Genomic DNA, 18,214 nt, shown 5'->3' with positions numbered 1-18,214 from the left:
CCGGTGCAGCGAGGCCGCCGGCCGCCCACTCCCCCCGACGCTCCGGACCAGCCCCCGCGCTCAGGCGGCTCCCCCGCGCCCCAGCACCGCCGGGCCGGGCCAGGCACACCCCGCGCTCCCGGACGCCTCGACTCGTCCTTCTCCGTCGAGGCCATCCTGGCCAGGCCCGCCCGCCGCCCGCCCGCCACCGCCCTGCTGGCCGTGTCTGCCTGCGCCGCCGCGAGGCTCGGCACGGCTCCCTCCGGGTTTCCCGCGACGTGGCTGCCAGCCTACCTGGGCGTGGGTCTCCTCCAGCCGTGCCCCCAGCCGCCCGGGCCGGGGCTCCACGTGGCTCACTTCTGCGGCCTCCAGGGCCTCGGCGTCACAGGTACGAGGTGGCCGGGCGCCCGGGAGCTGGGCGGGGCGGCTGTAGCGTGGAAGCCGCGACAGTGGTCACAGGATAGAGAAGTCCCTGAGTTTGAGAATCACGCCCGGTCGGAGGGGGAAGGGGCCCAACGACCCTTGACCTTGCAGTGGAATCCGTGACCCGGGGGTGGGAGTGGCGGAGACCAACCCACGCCGGACGAGGCTCCCCCCGCACGCTCGCTGCGGAGCACAGAGGTGTGCGTGAGCGCGGGTGCAGCGCGGGACGTGCGGGCGGGTCAGAGGGGGGTCTCGGAAGACCGGCCCGGGGCCAGCCCTGGGGCTGTAGAGCGTCCTGTCAGAAGGAGTTTATAGAGTCTCTCGCCCCCTCCACACCTCTTCGGATAACGCTTCGTAGCGCAGACTTTTGGCCGAAGCCGAACGCCCCGTCTCAGCTAGGAGAGGCGGCTGCTGCGGTGGTGAGGTTCGGAGCTGACAAATGCCCAGACCCGGGTGCCGCCTCCACCGCTACCGTCCGTGGAGCTTAGGCTCCACACTGAACTGCTCCGAGCCTGCTAGCATATAGCGCTCTTAGAAGGGAACCTCGGGCTGTGGGGCGCAGGCACTTAAATCCCAACGAGCACTTAACTGTTGACCTAACGTTCTCCTCTAGCATTAACAGCCACCCACAGGTGGATGCCATTTTCGGCAATCTGATTCATGCTTCCCCACCTCCCCTTGAGGAAAACAGGTGCAAAGCTAGTGCAAGCCTTGTCAACCCATACCAAGATCGATGTAACAGTCTTCCTTGGTGCCTACTCCCCGGGCTCTCTCCATTCTGCATTTCCACCCCTTTCAGCTGGGCATTCTCCACCCCACCCCCATTCTAGGCTCTCAACCCTATCCAAATTCATTCCACTGCATCTGAGCGACAGGCGCAGGGCTCCAAGCCAATTTTCCCTAACTTCCTCAGACAGCGGAGCTCTGAATTGCAGTTTACTGCTTTATATTCCAGTGATCTAATTTTCAAGTTAGATTTTGCATAGTGATTACATTCATACAGTTCAAACTTTGAAATGTTTACTAAGTTAGATGGAGAAGAGTTTCCCTGAACCCTCCTGTCCCCCAGTCACCTGGTTAACCCCACCCCACAAGCAGCCACTGATGCCTGTCTCTTTATTCTTCCAGAGGTATTTTATGCATATTGTGTGTGTGTGTGTGTGTGTGTGTGTGTGTGCATATGCTCATGCTCTTTAGGCTTAGAGCTGGCTCACTGCTCAGGCCTCTGGGGTACCCCAGACTGGGCTCCAGCCGAGGAACTTCAGGACACTGAGAGACCCCAAAAGAGGATTCGGACTATGTTTAACTTGAAGCAGTTGGAAGAGTTGGAGAACGTGTTTACAAAGCAGCACAATCTTGTGGGGAAGAAGAGAGCTCAGCTGGCGGCCCAGCTCAACCTTACGGAGAATCAGGTGGGAGCAGGGACTCCTGCAGGACCAGGGCTGTACTTGGGGGCTGACACTGCTCTCCAGAAGGCCCTGGGTGAGGTTGGGGGGAAGACATGGGCCTTCTTCCTCTGTGCCAGGCCACTGGGGGAGACAGGCCCTAATTATTGGCACACTCCCTACATGAATGAGAAAAATAATCCCATTTGAAAACACATGGGAGGGGCGCCTGGGTAGCGCAGTCATTAAGCGTCCGCCTTCTGCTCAGGGCGTGATCCTGGCGTTCTGGCATCGAGTCCCACCTTGGGCTCCTCCGCTGGGAGCCTGCTTCTTCCTCTCCCACTTCCCCTGCTGTGTTCCCTCTCTCGCTGGCTGTCTCTCTGTCACATAAATAAATAAAATCTTTAAAAAAAAAAATACATGGGAACAACAGACATCAATCTAGAACTTAATCTAGAACTTTATATGTTTCCATGTTAAAAAAGGAGCTGACAGTGAAATTAAATATGTTCAAGGGACAAAATATTTAAAATAAACATTCGTTTGACCTCCATATTCCCCTCCATTTTTCTCCTCCACTACACCATTTTTCTGCTCTTTTCATAGGCAGACTTCCCAAGAACTTGTTCTAGTCACTCTCTCCACATCCTCACTTCCCATCTACGTAACTCATTTCAATATGAATTCTTTCCCTCCCATTCCATCAGAACTTCTCCTCAAGGTCTCTTAATGACCTCCATGTTGCCAAAGTCATCAGAGGCTTTCCTTTCCCCCACTTACTCCCCACTTAGTACAGTTGACTGCTCCTTCTCTTATTGACACACACTTCTCTTGGCTTCTGGACACTGCATCCTTGGTTTTCCAACTCTCTGGCCACTTCTCTGTCACCTCTGTTGTAGGGTACTCTTTGTGACCTCATATTTGTCCCCCCAGCTGATCTCATTTAATCCCATGGTTTTAAATACCATCTATAAGCCAACAACTCCCGGGTTTGTATCTTAGCCCACCCCTTTATTTTCTCCCTTGTACATTGACTTAACAAGTCTAAACCTTAATTCTTGATTTCTTTTCTCTCCAGATGTGTTCCTTTCTCTACTCATGGCCCCACCATTCATCCAGTTGCTCAAAATACCAAGTCATCCTAGATTCCTCCTCTCCCGCTTCTAATCCATTAGCAAGGCTTGTCACCTATACCTCCAAAATACAGCTGGGATCGTTTCATTTTTCTCCACTGCTAGTTCATCCCAGTCCCAGCTCCTTTTGGATCACCCCAATAGCCTCCCAGCTGTCTCTCTGCATCCCCTTTCACCCATTCTTCACAAAGCAGCCAGGTATGCAGTTCACTTGAGATGCAAACAGGACTATGTCACATCCCACTTAAAAAGCCTCCAAGCTGGTACTGCTTACCCATAGCCTCTGTGGTCCTGGGTGATCTGGCCCCTGCTGACTTCTCCCACTGTCCCTTTCTTTACTTCCCACCATCTCACTCTCAGATAGTTTGCCATGCTCTCCTACTTTCTGGTCCTCAAAAACCCCAAGCTTTCCTACAAGTCGTCTCCTGATCCAGCCTGCTTTTCTATGTCCTCATTAAACTGGCCTCTTGTGCTCTGAGCCTCAGCTTAAGTGCTGGTTCCTCAGGGAGGTTCAAACCCCCATTTGTGTTTGTTTTTCTTTGTTTCCATGTTATTTGTCTCTCTGGACTGTGAGTTCCACGAGGTCAGGGACCGTACCTCTATTGCTCACCACGTAGTACCATCACCTAGGATGGTGTCTAGAACATAATAGGAGCTCAAGGAATATTTGTTGGATAAACAAATGGTGTCTGAAAGTATAAGGAAGGGTGTTTTGGAGGAGATGCTTCTGTTAGAAGGAAGAGCAAATGTGGGCCCAGAGAGCAGTGGGCATTGTGGAATGGGGGAAGCCGTGGGAACTGCTGGTCACATTCTAATCTCTGACCATTGCCTCTGATTGTAGGTGAGGGTTTGGTTCCAAAACCGCAGGGTCAAATATCAGAAGCAGCAAAGGCTGAAGCTGCCAGCTGTGTCTGCTGTGTCTGCCTCCCAGGATGAGCCCTCCAGCAGCTCTGACAACAGCGTCCAGAGAGAAGACACTGAGTCAGGAGTGGACAGCTGAGGACTGGGACAGAGACTCAACCGAGGCTGTCTGGGCTAGTTCTTCTTGGGTGCACCCACTGGAATTACTGAGCCTTTTTTCTTCATCTGTATAATGGGTACATTGACAACTTAGTCCTCCTAGAGCTGACAGGATATCTGTAAAGTTGTTACAGTGTGCCAGGCCCAGGCCTAAGTGTTCAGCAAGTGTTAATGTTTCTAGGACTCCTTCACGTGAGGGTGTGGTGCTTGCACCACTACTGGCCTCTCCAGGGATTAATCTTTTCCTGGCCTGGATGTGGAGAAGAGGCCTCCTTGAATCAGGGTCTGGGCCTAAAAGCCTCTTCCGCACCACAGATGGTGAAGTTGAGAGCAAAGAGGAGGGAAAGGTAAACCATTTAGCCTACTTCCCCTCACAGAGTTTCCCCAAAGTTTTCTTGTTTTGTCTGAACTATCATTTTCAGGAGCTCAGCCCCAGCTGCCTGCTCAGGAGCAGACACGCTACCCTGACCACCATCTTTTCCTCTCTAGCTACTCACCTTGACCCCTCTCCATCATTACATAAAAGAGCAGTTTGGCTCTGCCTTTGCCAAGGCAGGCATTTTGTCACAAACTCTGCTGTGTTTCCACAAGACAGATCATTTCTTTCCCTTCAAGACCCTAACTCATGGTTCCGGAACCTTTCTATCCCAGGAAGCTGCTCAGTTTCTAAGAAGCCTGCTGATAGCCTACTCCTGTGAGGCCAGTCACCAGCAATGCCAGAGCTGATTTCTCTAGCGTTCTACATTCCCGGCAGGCCTCTGTTTGAGGGTATTGATTTAGACTCTAGAATGGCTTCTGGGTACTGAGGTGAGCTGGTGAAAAGAGGCCTGCCCTGCCACCTGGTGGTAGGAGAAGGCACGGTCCCCACCGATGTCCGAAGTGTTCTGAGGGAGAGAAGGCAGGGAGTAGAGGTGGCCTTGGAAAAACCACATGCGTCCAAGCGGTGGCAGGCCATCCTCTCCTAGACACTAGGCCACAGGTTTGAGACAGGCCAGCGTCCAGCTTCAAGAGCCCTTCTCTCTCCGTCTTCAGGGAGATCCTTCCTAATGCTGGACCGCAAGGCAACTCTGTTAATCAAAGGGATCCAGCGGCATCTGCCTCTTCCAGCACCTGCCTCTTCAATTGACTCACTTTTTACAAATAAAAAAAATTAAAAACGGTTAACCTATTCAGCAGTGACTGGGCTCTACCCAATCTCCCAATGTCACCATGAGACCTAACCGATCAGACACATGTCCTTTTTCAAGGAGCACAGAATCCACTGCAGGACAAGGAAACAAAGCATGGTGGTCAGGCTTGGCTGTGGGACAGAAGTGAGTCAGTGGTTTCAGCTTTTTGGGGTCCTGAATGAAAGAACAGGCCCTTCTCCTGTTCCCAGGAACATATTCCTGCATACAATTTCAGGGGTCCTCAGGCCTGAGGTCCACCATGTACCCCCTTCCACCACCCCTAGGCTACAAGGTCCCTATGCCCCTGAAGGGTCTGAGAGAAGCGCCAAGTCCAGCTTGGAGGCCCAAGGAAAGGGGAATTCTTGCACCCAACTGAGTAGGACAGATAGGTGCAGTAAGCTAGTCCCTCCTTTCAGGTAGATCAGAGAGGGTAGAAGAAGTCGGCCGGCTGCTGTCCTCCCCCCAATCCTCGGCTGCGTCCAAAGAGCGCTTGACTCAAAACGGGCCAATGGGTGGACAGAGACAACAAGGCATATACACACGAACTGGACACGGATCATCAAAACTATACACACATCCACAGGCTATGATACACAGGTACGTACGTACACGAAACACCGCACAGATGTAAAACACAAAGGCCGACCCAGCTACACCCAGCCACCGAACCAATCTACCTAAACATGTAGATTAAAGGGATTTAAATTCGGACTCGCTACAGCGCAAACCCTGGCAGCCTCAAACACACACGCCGGGGGCGGGGCCTCCCGGGTCGAGGCGAGGTCAAGGGTCAGAAGGCGGAGGCGCGCCTAAGATGGCGGCCTCCATGTGCGACGTGTTCTCCTTCTGCGTGGGCGTGGCGGGCAGGGCCGGGGTCGCCGTGGAAGTCCGCTTCGTAAACAGCGCTAAGGTGAGGCCAAGACGGACCCGCCGGGAACCCCCTACCCTGTCTGGCCTTGGAACCAGCCCCACGGGATCCAAGGCCCGGAGCCTAGAAGCTCCTCTCCCGCTCGGACGCTGCGGCTCATCCCTGCTGGCAGCCCGGAGGCTCCCTGTCTGTCCCCGCGCACAGGCTTCCGGGGAGGTCACGCGGGGACCGAAATCTGTGCCGTGCGCGCCCCCTTCCCGCGGACTCCGGCGCCAGACTGCTCCCGCTGCTCCAGGCGGGGCCGGGGCGGGGCAGGGGTGCGGGCGTTGGGGGGGAGGGGGGCGGCGCCGGGCTTTTTGGGCCAGGCTGGGGGACTTTGCTGCTGGGCTCCGGGTATGGTGGGCGGGAATATGCTGAGCAGAGGGAACTGAGGTATAAAAAAGCGTGGGTCCTCAGGGAACTTCCTGAGTGAGATTTGAAAGTGGGGTGTGGAGAAAGGCCAGGACCCTTCGCGAAGGGCCTCGGAATGCTAAGGAATTTGAAACAGAGCTCGAAGCCCGTGGGAGTATTTGAAGCGTTTGAACAGAGGAGTGACATGATTTTGTCGTTATATTATTGTGTTTTAAAAATTGTAGAAAAATACTGAAAATGCATGTAAGGAAAGAGTAAAAATCACTCATAATCCTATAGTTATGCAAATATGTGGATATTAAAATTACAATTTTAGAAATCGCTGTTTGATGCCGCAGGAAATCAACATCAGTAAACCTATTTCTAAATATTTTTAAGAGCTATTTCATGGGATGACCACAGCGTATTCAATCAACTACTTACTTATGGACTTTTCTGTTATATTTTATTTTTCATCCCTGAGGTCAAAGGTCTTGGAGCTCAGTTTCTGTGCACACATCCTTTTGTTCTCCCCAGCAGAGTATTTTCTTTCCTAGTTAACTTTGCCGAATGATGCGTGCAAAATGGTATCGCTTTGTTTTCATTTACATTTTTTTGCTTGCTGAGGAGGTTGAATAATTTATCATGTGTAATGGCTTTGTGTATCCCTGGTCCCCGCCCAAGATGTCAGCCTTCTAGTCATCTGCCTCCTGCTCTCCCCAGCCCAACCTTCCATTGCCTTCTTTCCACTCCACACCCATCTGGAGCATTCCTCTCCTTCCGTGATAAAGCAGCTTCCCTACATCCTTGGCCTCCTCAGCCCCTCAAATCTCTATCTGCACACAGGCCTCTGGTGTTCATGATTGGCTAATAGTTTGATGGTGTCCAGGTTCCATCACTCCTAGCACGTAGAGATAGTCACCTTCCCCTTCACTGTGCCCCCTATCTCTCAGTCGCTCCTCTCTTCCCTTCTTCCTCTCACTTCATCACATCAGCCACTCTACTTGCCCAATTGTCCTGTCCCCGCCTTGTATCGAACCCCACCTCTGGAAGAAAGAGCTGGCCAGCCTCGCCATGCCCACATCTGATCTGCAGCTGGAGAAAATCACATACCCACTTAGGCATGGTGACAAGATGGATTATCCCAGGCTTTTTGCATCTGTATTCATCAAGTGAGATTGGTCTGTGAGGTTTTTTTCTTTGTGCTATCTTCCTCAGGTTACCACATCAGAGTTACACTTGTTTTTTGGTAAAATGGAGAAGCTTTCCATTTTTTTCTCTGTTACTGAATAGTTTAAATAGCATGAGAATTATTTATTCTTTGAGATATTCTTGAGAGAGGTGGCTCATGAACCATATGGACTAGGGGCCTCACATGGGGGTTGTTTTTTACTATTTTCTCTATTGCTTCTCTGGATATTGGCAGGAATGATCTTTCAAAAATTTACCAACTACTGTGCCAGGGACATGACCAATCAGAACATGATGATAGTGTCTGACCAGACAGGATGGATGCCAACCAGAATGCCATACTGGTGCGGGTCAGCCAGATATCAGCACTGTGTCTTTGTCTAGGCTTTCTTCCTTTTGAATTAAGTTCTGGTAATTTATATTTTTCTAGAAAATTATCCATTTAGTAAAGCTTTTAAAATTTACTACAGTCTTAGAATTTTGCACAAACTTTTATCTAAAACTTATTTTCGAGTTGGAACTATCTTTGCAACTTTATGCCCTTTGCATTCAGGTTTACTTCTCTCCAAGCTTCTTGGTAATATTAATAAGAGCTGCTTTTCTTGAAACACTGTCTTATGTTTGGGAGATGAGTGGTTTCATAAAGGAACCGGCTCTGATTCTGTTCCCTTTGTTTTGATTACTAAATATTTTCTGCATTTGGTCCTCCAGAAAGAGAGAGAAAGACATCATTATTTACCCAATGTTGAGATTTGAGATTGTCAGTGATAGTGTGGGTCCTTGTTCCTATCCCTCTGTCCCATAGAGGAAGGCCATCTTTTTGTTTTGCTAGATTGGGTCCGGTGCTAAAAGGCATGGAAGTGGGGTTCCAGGAAGACAACCAAGGATGCATCAACAGCTTTGGCCAGAGATTTTGTTCCAGCCGTCCCACTCTGCTGTTAGAGCTCCCAGAGTTGTTCAGGGTTGAGATCTGTAGCTCATGGGTTGCTCAGGGCCATCCTGGTCTACACATCCCTGCTTCTCTGACGTTGGGAGGTACCGCTAGCTAGCCACAGTGCCAGTGCTAGAAGGAAACAGGGAGCTACCTGAGAAGCACATGACAGGACGATTTACCGCTGTGTCAATCCATCCATCCATCTATCCATCCATCCATCCATCCATCCTTCCTTCCTCCCTCCCTCCCTCCCTCCTTCCCTTTCCTTCCTTGCTTCCCTCTCTCCCTCCCTCCTTCCCCTTCCTTCCTTCCTTCCTTCCCTTTTTGTGACAGCTCAGTGCTGGCAGGGGCAGCACCCCTCTTCTCTAAGCGAACTGTGGGAGTAAGTGCCCAGCAGGGCCAGGAACTGCCTGGGTCCTGAAGCTGTCTCCTGAGTCCGTCTGCACCTTCTTCGTGTCTTATGTGACGTGTACAGTGCTTTAGACCAGAGCTCCTCAGACTTTAACGTGCATGTCAGTCACCTGGGCATCTTGTTAAAGTGCACATTCTGCTTCAGCAGGTCGGGGCGGGGGGCGAGGGCTGAGAATCTGCATTTCTAACAGTCTCCCAGATGATGCCCATGCTGCCCATCCGTCACGTCACTTTGAGTCGTAAGGAGCTGCAGCTCAGAAGTACCTTCCCCTGGGCGGGGGTGCATCCTGGAAACTACCTGGCAGATATTATGATAATACTTTCGTATGCAAAACAGATGCAAAGAAGCGAAGCAGTTGACTCCAAGGTTCATAGCAAGTAGTATCAGGGTTGGTGCTAGGATTCGCCATTCCTTTCAGTGTAACACTAGAACTGGTTGGGTCCTGTGAGTACCCCACCGACCAGAGAAATATGGCACATTCTCCCCCAAACTAGGCCTCCCTCTCCTGGGGTATAGGAGTCCTCTGCAACCCTAAGCAGCAGCATCACTGCCAGGATCCTGGAGGGCCACATGGGTGGCACCAAGAAGGCTGCCCTGTTACCAGCTCCTGGTACAGGAGACTCAGCACTCCTCCAAAAATTCTCCTCCTCCAGCTGACATGGTGGCTCTCTCCCCATCCCAGTCTGCTCTGAACAGGCTGAAAGAAGTGTGACTGGAAATAGGTCAGAGCCGCATTTCCAGAGGAGGCGGTTACAGACGGTGCTGACCATGATCTGTCAACCCTCCCAAGGCAGAGGCCTCTCCTGAGAGGGAGGCAGGTGGGGGGTGATGCTGGGCAGCCCTCTGGGAACCCTTGGAGCTGGGTCCTCTTTCTCTCCTTATGGCCATCCTATTCCTTCTCTCCCCTGGTAGGAAGGGGGAGACCATCTTTGTAGAACGGCCCTTGGTAGCTGCGCAGTTTCTCTGGAATGCACTTTATCGCTACCGAGGTGAGCACATCTCATCCACTCTTCGTGGCTGCTGGGCCAGCTGCCTTTGTGCATGGAAGACCCCTACGTTAGCTGATGTCACTGGGATTTCAGGGTGTTGGGAGAAAAGTTCATCTTCCCTTGGAGAACCGTGCCAGAGAACCATGCTTCTCTCTAGTCTGGGGTGTTTTGGGCTGGGAGTGAGCAGTAAAGAGGTTCTTCTAGCCTGCTCCCTGAGGGGGGAGGACCGTCGCTCAGGTGAACTCAGCCTGAGCCAGAGTATAAGGGCCTGGGTATCATACTGAAGGGCTCCGTGCGAAGTGCAGCCCTTCACTAAGAGGAGGCCACGTGCCTTTGGGTCAAAATAGGCGGAGTTAGGGGTCAGAAGCAAGTAGGATGCCCTTAGTTTTTTCAGCCACATGCTTTTTTTTCACACTTCCTTAGGCTAGAGACAAACATAAAAGGAGGGTCAACTGGCTGCAGAATGTGGGGAAAGCGTAGTCTGGGGCATAGGAGGGGAGCCCCACAGACTAAGTCCACTGGGAAGGGGGGAGTGCCTGAAAGGAGGGGTGGGACTCCAGAGAGGGAAGAAAACCCATCTGCCTTGGAACGCACGTGAAATCATTCACTCATGCTGTTCTTCAACACAGTCAGTCGTTCATGCACTAACTTCCCAAGTGTTTGTTGAGCGCCGACCATGTGCCAGCCACTTTTTTGAGCCCTAGAGATACAGCTGTGATCAGGACAAAACATGGCCCCTGCTCTAAGGACACCGACATTGTCCTGTGTGGCTTTCTCCCTCAGCCTGTGACCACTGCCTTCGGGCACTGGAGAAGGCAGAGGAGAATGCCCAGAGGCTGACTGGGAAGCCAGGCCAGGTTCTGCCTCACCCCGAGCTGTGTGCCGTGCGCAAGGACCTCCACCAGAACTGTCCCCACTGTCAGGTGAGCACCCCTGGGAGTGCACCTGGAAGGGGGTGGGGGGAGAGGCCTTATCTGAAGTCCTCTGCGAAGAGACAGGATTGACGACAGACCTGCTCATGGCCCCTGCGAGCCATGATGGAAAGGAAGACATTCCGAAGGCTCCATCACTGTTCCAGTTTTGTCCTCCTTGTCACAGTCCCACTGTCTAGATGATAGGTCTGGTGGGAACTTGTCCTCTCCCCGGGAGCCTGGCAGGGGCTCCGCCCTCTACCTGAGAGCTCTCCTTCCCTTGGTTTAACAAGCCTGAGTGCCCTTCTCACGTGCCCCCGGGGCACCGTATGCTTTCTGCTCTCGTGATGTCACTGAGCCACTGCTCGGGCTGCTCAGAGCAGGGACGCAGTTAGCGGAGGTGAGCGCCCTGCGGGACGTCTGCGCCTCCCCCCACGGCCAGATCCTAGGGTGCTGCCCTCCCCGCACTCCGCCAGGTGATGTACTGCAGTGCAGAGTGTCGACTGGCCGCTGCCGAGCAATACCATCAGGTCCTGTGCCCCGGGCCCTCCCAGGATGACCCCCTGCATCCTCTCAATAAGCTGCAGGAGGCCTGGAGGTAGGTAGCATTTCATCGCTTCTCCCCTTTATCTTCCCTCTCTGCCTGCCTGAGACCAGCAGATGCAGTCATCTTTCTGAAATTGCCATCCCCAGGTTTTTCCTCCGTCTTAGGGTTAAACAGCGGTCACATCACCTTCAGTGTGAGCCACCAGTCCCACCACCCTCGGCATTTTACACCCTCCCAGGAAGAGCCCATTGAGCCCATAGGGCTGTAAAGGCCTGCCCACGTCCTTGCCAGTGACTTCCTCTCTTTGGTGGAGTCGGTAGGAAGGATCCTCTGTAGCAGCCAGACTGGGCTTCCCTGAACGCAGCTACCGGGGAGGGAATTTCTAGCCAAATCTTCTTTCTCCCCAGGAGTGTTCACTACCCCCCTGAGACGGCAAGCATCATGTTGATGGCCCGGATGGTGGCCACGGTGAAGCAGGTGAGCCCACCCAGCCCTCCCAGGGGAGCCAGTTCTGACTTAGTTTGCCCCTTGGCCTCAGTCTCCCCCTTACGTCGAGACCCTGGCTTAGATGCAGCCCTCCCCCTGGGCTGTGGGAACATCAGGAGCAGCTCACCATAGGTCTGGCAGGAGACTCTGGTCTAGGAGAGGGCGTCCTGTGCGGCAGCAGGTCACACACTCAGCTTCCAGGCGCCACTTTCTCAGGATCGTGCCTCGAGTGTAAAGCGAGAGGAGCCGCTCCAACCCCTTCTATTAACATTGAAGCTCCGCAGCCTCATCTTCCTATTTCTCCAAGTGGTGTTGAACTGGCTAGCCTGGCCCAGTTGGGGAGATGGTTGGGAGTCCCCAGGCCAAGAAAGGGTCTGCCAAGAATCTCATGGGTGCTGGTGTTTCCCTGATGGCAGGGGCTTCAGAATCACAGGCTGCTCTCGCACCTGGGCACAAGGGGCAGGAAGGAGGCAGGTGTCCCTGAGTCCACGCGTGCACGTGCGTGCGCGCACAGGCATATGTGAACGTGACTCTGAAGTGTATTTGTTCACTGCAGGCTAAGGATAAAGATCGTTGGATTAGACTCTTCTCCCAGTTCTGTAATAAAACAGCCAATGAGGAGGAGGAAATTGTCCACAAACTCCTGGGGGACAAATTCAAGGTTAGTCCTCTCCTGTGATCCCCCCGCCTCTGATAGCCTTGGATGTTCTGTGGCTGCCTGACGGGAGCTCCACATTTGGTCCCTTGCCAGCCACAGAAAGAGGTTAGAGCCTGGGGCCAAAAATATATTCAGAGGGCCTATATTCCTGCCACTGTTTAACTGTGTGACCTAATATGGACCAAGAGTTGAGAAGTGGGGTGATGACAGAGGAAAATGGGGTTGGGTGCCCTGAATGGTAAGGTGGAATCTCATGATAGGATAGGAGCGGGCAAGTCAGTTATAATGGAAAACGGAGGCCCGGGGGTCTACAGGGTGAGGGAGCAGCGTGAAACAGGAGGATCTTAGCTGCCGATGCGCTGAGTACCCACTCCCACCCAAAGATTACACATTTTCACTAAGGACAGCAGACTTCCATGCAGGAGCTGCCTGAAGGTACAGGCAGGGTTTAAAAGGCAGCTGGGGTGGACTTCCTACATTCATTCTGAGGAGAGGTGGTGGGGAGTCAAGCTGGTCTGGACGCCAGGTCAGGGAGCCTGGAAGATGGCAGTGAGGACAGACATTCCAAGCCACATTGCCTCAGCCCTCCTGGTACAAGCACTGGAAAATAGGGAGGAATTTGGGGTTCGCCACCCTGGGTTGGAACAATCCACCAGACTGCTAAGGTTCTTTGGAAATAAAGACTCTGTTGGGCTTCCTTTGCCTTCAGGGAAAGCTCTTCTACAGAGCTGGCCCTTTTTCCTGCCCTCATCTGGTGTTCTGGGCCCTGCCTGGGTGCTAATGGCAAATCCCCAGGGATACATGTCTCTCCCTGCTTCTCCTTAACCAGGGCCAGCTGGAACTTCTGCGGAGACTCTTCACAGAGGCCCTTTATGAGGAGGCGCTCAGCCAGGTGAGCGTGGGGAAGGTGGGAAGAATGGCCTTCTACTCATTCCAGCTCTCCAGGAGCAACCAGGTCAGCACCTCCTACTCGGAGAGCTAAGCCAGAGCTGACTTGATATGAAGCTGGGATGGGACGGACTCCCAGAAGACTTCCTGAATGGAGAGTTGTATCAAGAAGAAAAGCGAGTGGCTGTAACCTGAGCACTCATTTTTCTTTCTCCCCACAGTGGTTCACACCAGATGGATTCCGGTCTCTCTTTGCTCTTATTGGGACCAATGGCCAAGGAATTGGGACCAGGTCAGGAGAGAATGTTCCAAAGCTGTTGAACTTGTCCATCAGGACTGGGGTGGGAGATGGACAGAGGAAGGTAGCACACCTCCTTTCAAGATTAGAATGGGGTAAGGTGTGATTCTGTGGCCGCAGAGCTGGACAGGACACAATGGTGGGAGTCAGAAAGACTGAGGTGGTAGAATTTGCTCTTGGGAGCCTTGGTCTTTTGGGGGAAATGGGCCCCTGCCCTGGAGAAAGAAGTGGGGTTAACTTGCCTGGAGGTGGAGAGCCCTGTGAGTTGGGCCACCTGCTCTCCAACCATGGATGCCTGGGACCCCCAGCTCCCTGAGCCAGTGGGTCCATGCCTGTGACGCTCTGGAGCTGAAGCCTCAGGACCGAGAGCAGCTGGACGCCTTCATTGACCAGCTGTACAAGGACATCGAGGCAGGTTGGTGAGGTGGAGCCTTGGTTTCACCCAACCTCAGATGCCCCCCAGTCAGACACAGTCTTCCCCTGAGGGAGTTCTGACCGAATGGTTGGGGACGATAATCCCTATGTGCCTATGGGAAGCTTCAGATGTATCCACAGGACACGTAGATAAGCCATGACCCTGAGATCCATACAGAGGCTCGATGCTGGGGGTGGGGGTGCTGGACAAGTAAGGTGATATCATTTACAGAAAAGCTCCCGCCTCCAAGAAGCAAGTTCAGGTGAACTGGTGGTGACTAGGTGGCAAGACAGTGGAGCCAGTGCCTATCCTTATAAGCCTAGTTTCCTTTTCCCCCCAGTGAAATGGGTAGAACTACATCTGCATATTACTGTCTTACAGCAACCGGCGAGTTTCTTAACTGTGAAGGATCTGGCCTCTTCGTGCTTCAGAGCTGCTGTGAGTCCCAGTATTGAGGAAGGGTGGCCCCTTGTAGGCTGGTGGAGAGGAGACTGGGAGCAGGATTCGGTTGGAGCTTCCTTGGGGAGTCTCCTGGGCCTTTTCGTTCCATCATTTTCTCATTCATTCATTCATTCATTGGACATAATATATGTGTATATATAAAACCTTCCAGTGGGCCAGGCCCTGTGCAAAGGCAGGACACGGAGCTCTGATTCTTGCAAATGGAAGCCTTGGTTTTGCACTGCCACTGCCCTGCCAGGTTTGGGAGGGGAGTGTTGTGAGAGCCTGGGAGGAGGCAGCTCAGGCTAGAAGGCGAGTCTCATTAGCACCTGACAGGGAGGGGCAGAGCCAGCTCACACAATTGTCTTTTCCAGATCCAGCCTCTTCCCCTCTGGTTTCCTCACTGTAAGCACCCCTCCCAGGCCAAGGGACCACTCTGCCCCTTCCAAACTAGGCTTGCAGAAGGCCTGGCTCAGCTGTTACCAGGCATCCAATAGCAGACAGGGCTGAGTTAAGTGGTCTGGCATGGGCGGGTGTTCTTTCACAGCCCCGTCCCTCCCTTTGCGGGATACTGGAAACAGTAACTGAGAACCAAGTTGCCCAGTGCCAAGGACAGCAGGGGCAGTGATGGCAGGTGGGAGGGGGTGGGAAGTGGGAGTGCATTTGTGCCTGTGCTCTGTGGTCTTCAGGAAAGAGCACTGGACAGGGAGTTGGGAAACTTGGGTGCCAGGACCTGCATGGCCCTAGCAGGGATCAGAGAACAAGGAAGGATGGGAGCCAGTGCTCTGCAAGGTTGTTATTTTTGTTAGTCAACAGTCCTTTTGACTTGCCTCTCATGACCCAGGTAACCACAGCTGTGTCCCCAATGCAGAGACCTCCTTCCCAGAAAACAACTTCCTTTTGCATGTCACTGCCTTGGAAGATATCAAGCCAGGAGAGGTGAGGGGGCTAGGAGCTGTGGGGGGTGGGTGGGTGTTGGGCCTTGCAAGTTTTCCCTCAGGACTGGGAGCAACAGTGGCTAGAGCCCCAAGTTCAGGCTGTTTGGTTGAATCCCCCACATGCTCCAGGGCAGGAGTCTTTTTACCCGTGATTATGTTCTAACCCCACCCGACCCCCAGTTCTTCAGAAAATAACCAGAAAACCACAGAGCAGTGATTGAGAGACAGCTGTATGCCCAACTTCTTCTTCCTAGCCACCTTTTGATCAACAAATCCACAGCTTCCAAGAAAGCAAGAGATGGCTCTTCGTGGCTTGGGCTTTGGGTGTATGTGTGCATTTGGGGGCTGTTAGCACAGTGGACAGAGCCTGGTTGAATCTTCTTCCAGGGCAAGTAGCACCATGTCAACATAACCTCTGACCCCAGCCGCAGACCTTGGCCATTGACTGCCCGTAACCATGGCCTGAGGCTAACCACAGTCCCCTCTCTGTCTCAGACACGAGTTGTTTGAGCCTCTTGGTGATCTGCTGAGGGCACAGGGAAATGGAGGGCCCAGCTCCTGGGAGGTGGGGCAGTGGCTGGGGAGGCTCTATTCCCATCTGAGAGAGAGCACAGACTGTCAGACACCCCCCCCCACCCCCCGCTTCTCTGCCCTGCAGGAAATCTGTATCAGCTACTTAGACTGCTGTCAGCGGGAGCGCAGCCGCCACAGCCGCCACAAGATCCTCAGGTGCCAGCTGGGGGTGTGGTGGGTGGCCAGGCTCTGGGAGGCTCCATCCTGGTGGCTGCCTGACTTCACCCTCACCACCCTCCCCCATCCCCTGCAGAGAGAACTATCTGTTTGTCTGTTCCTGCCCCAAATGCCTGGCAGAGGCTGATGAACCCAATGTGACCTCGGAGGAGGAGGAGGATGAAGAGGAGGAGGAAGGCGAGCCAGAAGATGCAGAGCTGGGGGATGAGATGACCGATGTGTGATGTCGCCCTGCCTGGAAGGGGCCCTACCCCAGACCCTGCAGGAAAAGGGGGCCTCCCCGCAGAGAGGAGGCTTGGAAGGAATTCCCCACTCCCCTTGCCTGCTTCCCCCCCATTCCAGCTCTGTTTCTGCCAGAGGGTAGGACAGAGGCCGGACCCTAGGCCCTAGGCCCTCACCTCCCACCAGACCTCATGCCCTGGACACTGCTGCTGAGTGGTTCAGGCTGTGCGCTGTCACTGAGCCTCTCAGAACTGCGCCTGCACAACACACACACACACACACACACACACACACACACACACTCCAGGTGTGAGCCGCTGCAGCCAAGGTCAGGCCCTAACTGTTTCTTCCCCTTGGCCCTACGGCCATGCTTACCCATCCACCTGAAGCTTCACCCCTTTCAACCTGCTACAGAGGGGGTAACAAAGGGGCAATCTGAGGATGGCCTGACTGTACTGAAGTGAAAGGAGAGGCGGTGAGCTGCCTTCACCTTCTTCCCTGCCTCCCACCGTTGTAGCTGTTCGGGCAAGTGCCTCCTGCCAGCACAGCTGGGAGAGGCAGGAAGGGGCAGCCAGGCCTCCAGAGCACCTGCCCTGAGGCTCTGTGCCAGGGACACTGAACCAAGGGGATCCTTCCTTCTGCCCACCTCCTCACCCTCACTATTTGGACATCTGGGGGAGTGAAGATTAACCTCTTCCCCAGACTCCGGAATCTCTGTACCTTGTGCCTTGCCTCTCGGGCCCTGGCACAGTGACTGGCCACTTGGGGTATGCAAGAGGCCTCTGCCTCCCTCAAGAGAGGCATGTGGGGGATCATCACCCCTTCCTCACACTTTTTCCCACTGAGGATTCCAGCAGCATGGCTGACACGGGCATGACAGCCCTGAGCTCCTTAATTTTGGATGCCTAAGAGGCTTCCTTGGAACCAGTTTAACATGGGTCAGTGAGGGGCTCTACTGGCCTCAATCTCCATCTTTAGGGTCTCCAGAGAGGATCACTGAGGTCTGCCAGAAACCTAGAGGAGCTGGCTAGATACTCTGACTTAAGCCCTGACTGTGTCACCCCTCCCCTTCCCCATTAGCACCACCCCTCACTCTTGGGTTGGATGCTATGAGAATTACAGCCCATCACTTGCAACTTCTTTGCCTACCCTCCCTTGGGGGGCCTGCCACATCCCCCTACTGAGGGATCTCTGGGAGGGCAGGTGCTGTCGTAGATCGAGTCAGGTGGCACCCCACCTGTATGGCCTGTCGGGTTCCTACTCCTTCACAGCAGCCAGCACCCCCTCCCATCCCCACCTGGCCACTGTTCTCAATAAAGTGTGAGTGGTGACAGGCCTCTGCAGGAATNCTTTGTGGAGAACGACTCGACAAGCTGCCTGGGGCTGCAGTGGTCACATAGGTGGCGCAGAGGCACATGATTTTAGAGCAGGTGATGCCGGGAGATGGGAGCTGCAGCTCCTCGGTGTGGACTCCTCTCTGCACCTACGTTTTGCTGTGCACATGTTTCTAAATGCCAAAGTCAAGGGTCTTCCGTGGTCTAGTGTGCATCCCCAGGACTGGGCTATCGGAGTCCTCCGGGGACTGAACTATGGCTTCCTGAGTTCTTGAGTAGGAAGCAGACTGTATTGGGATCCAAGATTAGCAGCGGCCTAAGCACTGGTCCTAGAGGACCTTGGGCAAGTTATTTACCCTCTGTGAGCCTCAGTTTCCTCCACCTCAAAATAAGGACATGGGATCAGATGAGTATGAAGACCCCTCCCACCCAC

General features: G+C 53.6%; 2 protein-coding genes across 2 annotated transcripts in view; both read left to right on the top strand.

Moving 5' to 3' along the window:
- NOTO (notochord homeobox) overlaps nt 1–3,920 on the top strand; it is a 5,512-nt gene extending 1,592 nt beyond the window's left edge. Inside the window, exons 2-4 of the mRNA XM_040623703.1 lie at nt 65–367; nt 1,600–1,814; nt 3,762–3,920. Of these exons, the coding sequence (XP_040479637.1) occupies nt 65–367; nt 1,600–1,814; nt 3,762–3,920 (677 nt within the window). The remainder of the gene's footprint in view (nt 1–64; nt 368–1,599; nt 1,815–3,761) is intronic.
- A 1,980-nt stretch (nt 3,921–5,900) lies between these two features.
- SMYD5 (SMYD family member 5) lies at nt 5,901–17,778 on the top strand. Its single transcript, XM_040623320.1, has 15 exons — nt 5,901–6,019; nt 6,293–6,300; nt 7,516–7,539; nt 9,817–9,893; nt 10,677–10,816; nt 11,281–11,402; nt 11,759–11,828; nt 12,394–12,498; nt 13,325–13,387; nt 13,605–13,675; nt 13,990–14,096; nt 14,478–14,534; nt 15,382–15,476; nt 16,134–16,204; nt 16,302–17,778. Exons 1-15 carry the CDS (start codon nt 5,924–5,926, stop codon nt 16,447–16,449), a joined length of 1,254 nt encoding a protein of 417 aa, XP_040479254.1. The 5' UTR covers nt 5,901–5,923; the 3' UTR covers nt 16,450–17,778.
- Nucleotides 17,779–18,214: the final 436 nt, after the last annotated feature.

This window comes from Ursus maritimus, unplaced genomic scaffold (genome assembly GCF_017311325.1).
Source record: "Ursus maritimus isolate PB19 unplaced genomic scaffold, ASM1731132v1 scaffold_6, whole genome shotgun sequence".
NCBI classification, from domain to species: Eukaryota; Metazoa; Chordata; class Mammalia; order Carnivora; family Ursidae; genus Ursus; species Ursus maritimus.
Note: the sequence above shows the minus strand (reverse complement) of the source record. Positions and strands in the feature narration are given on the sequence as shown.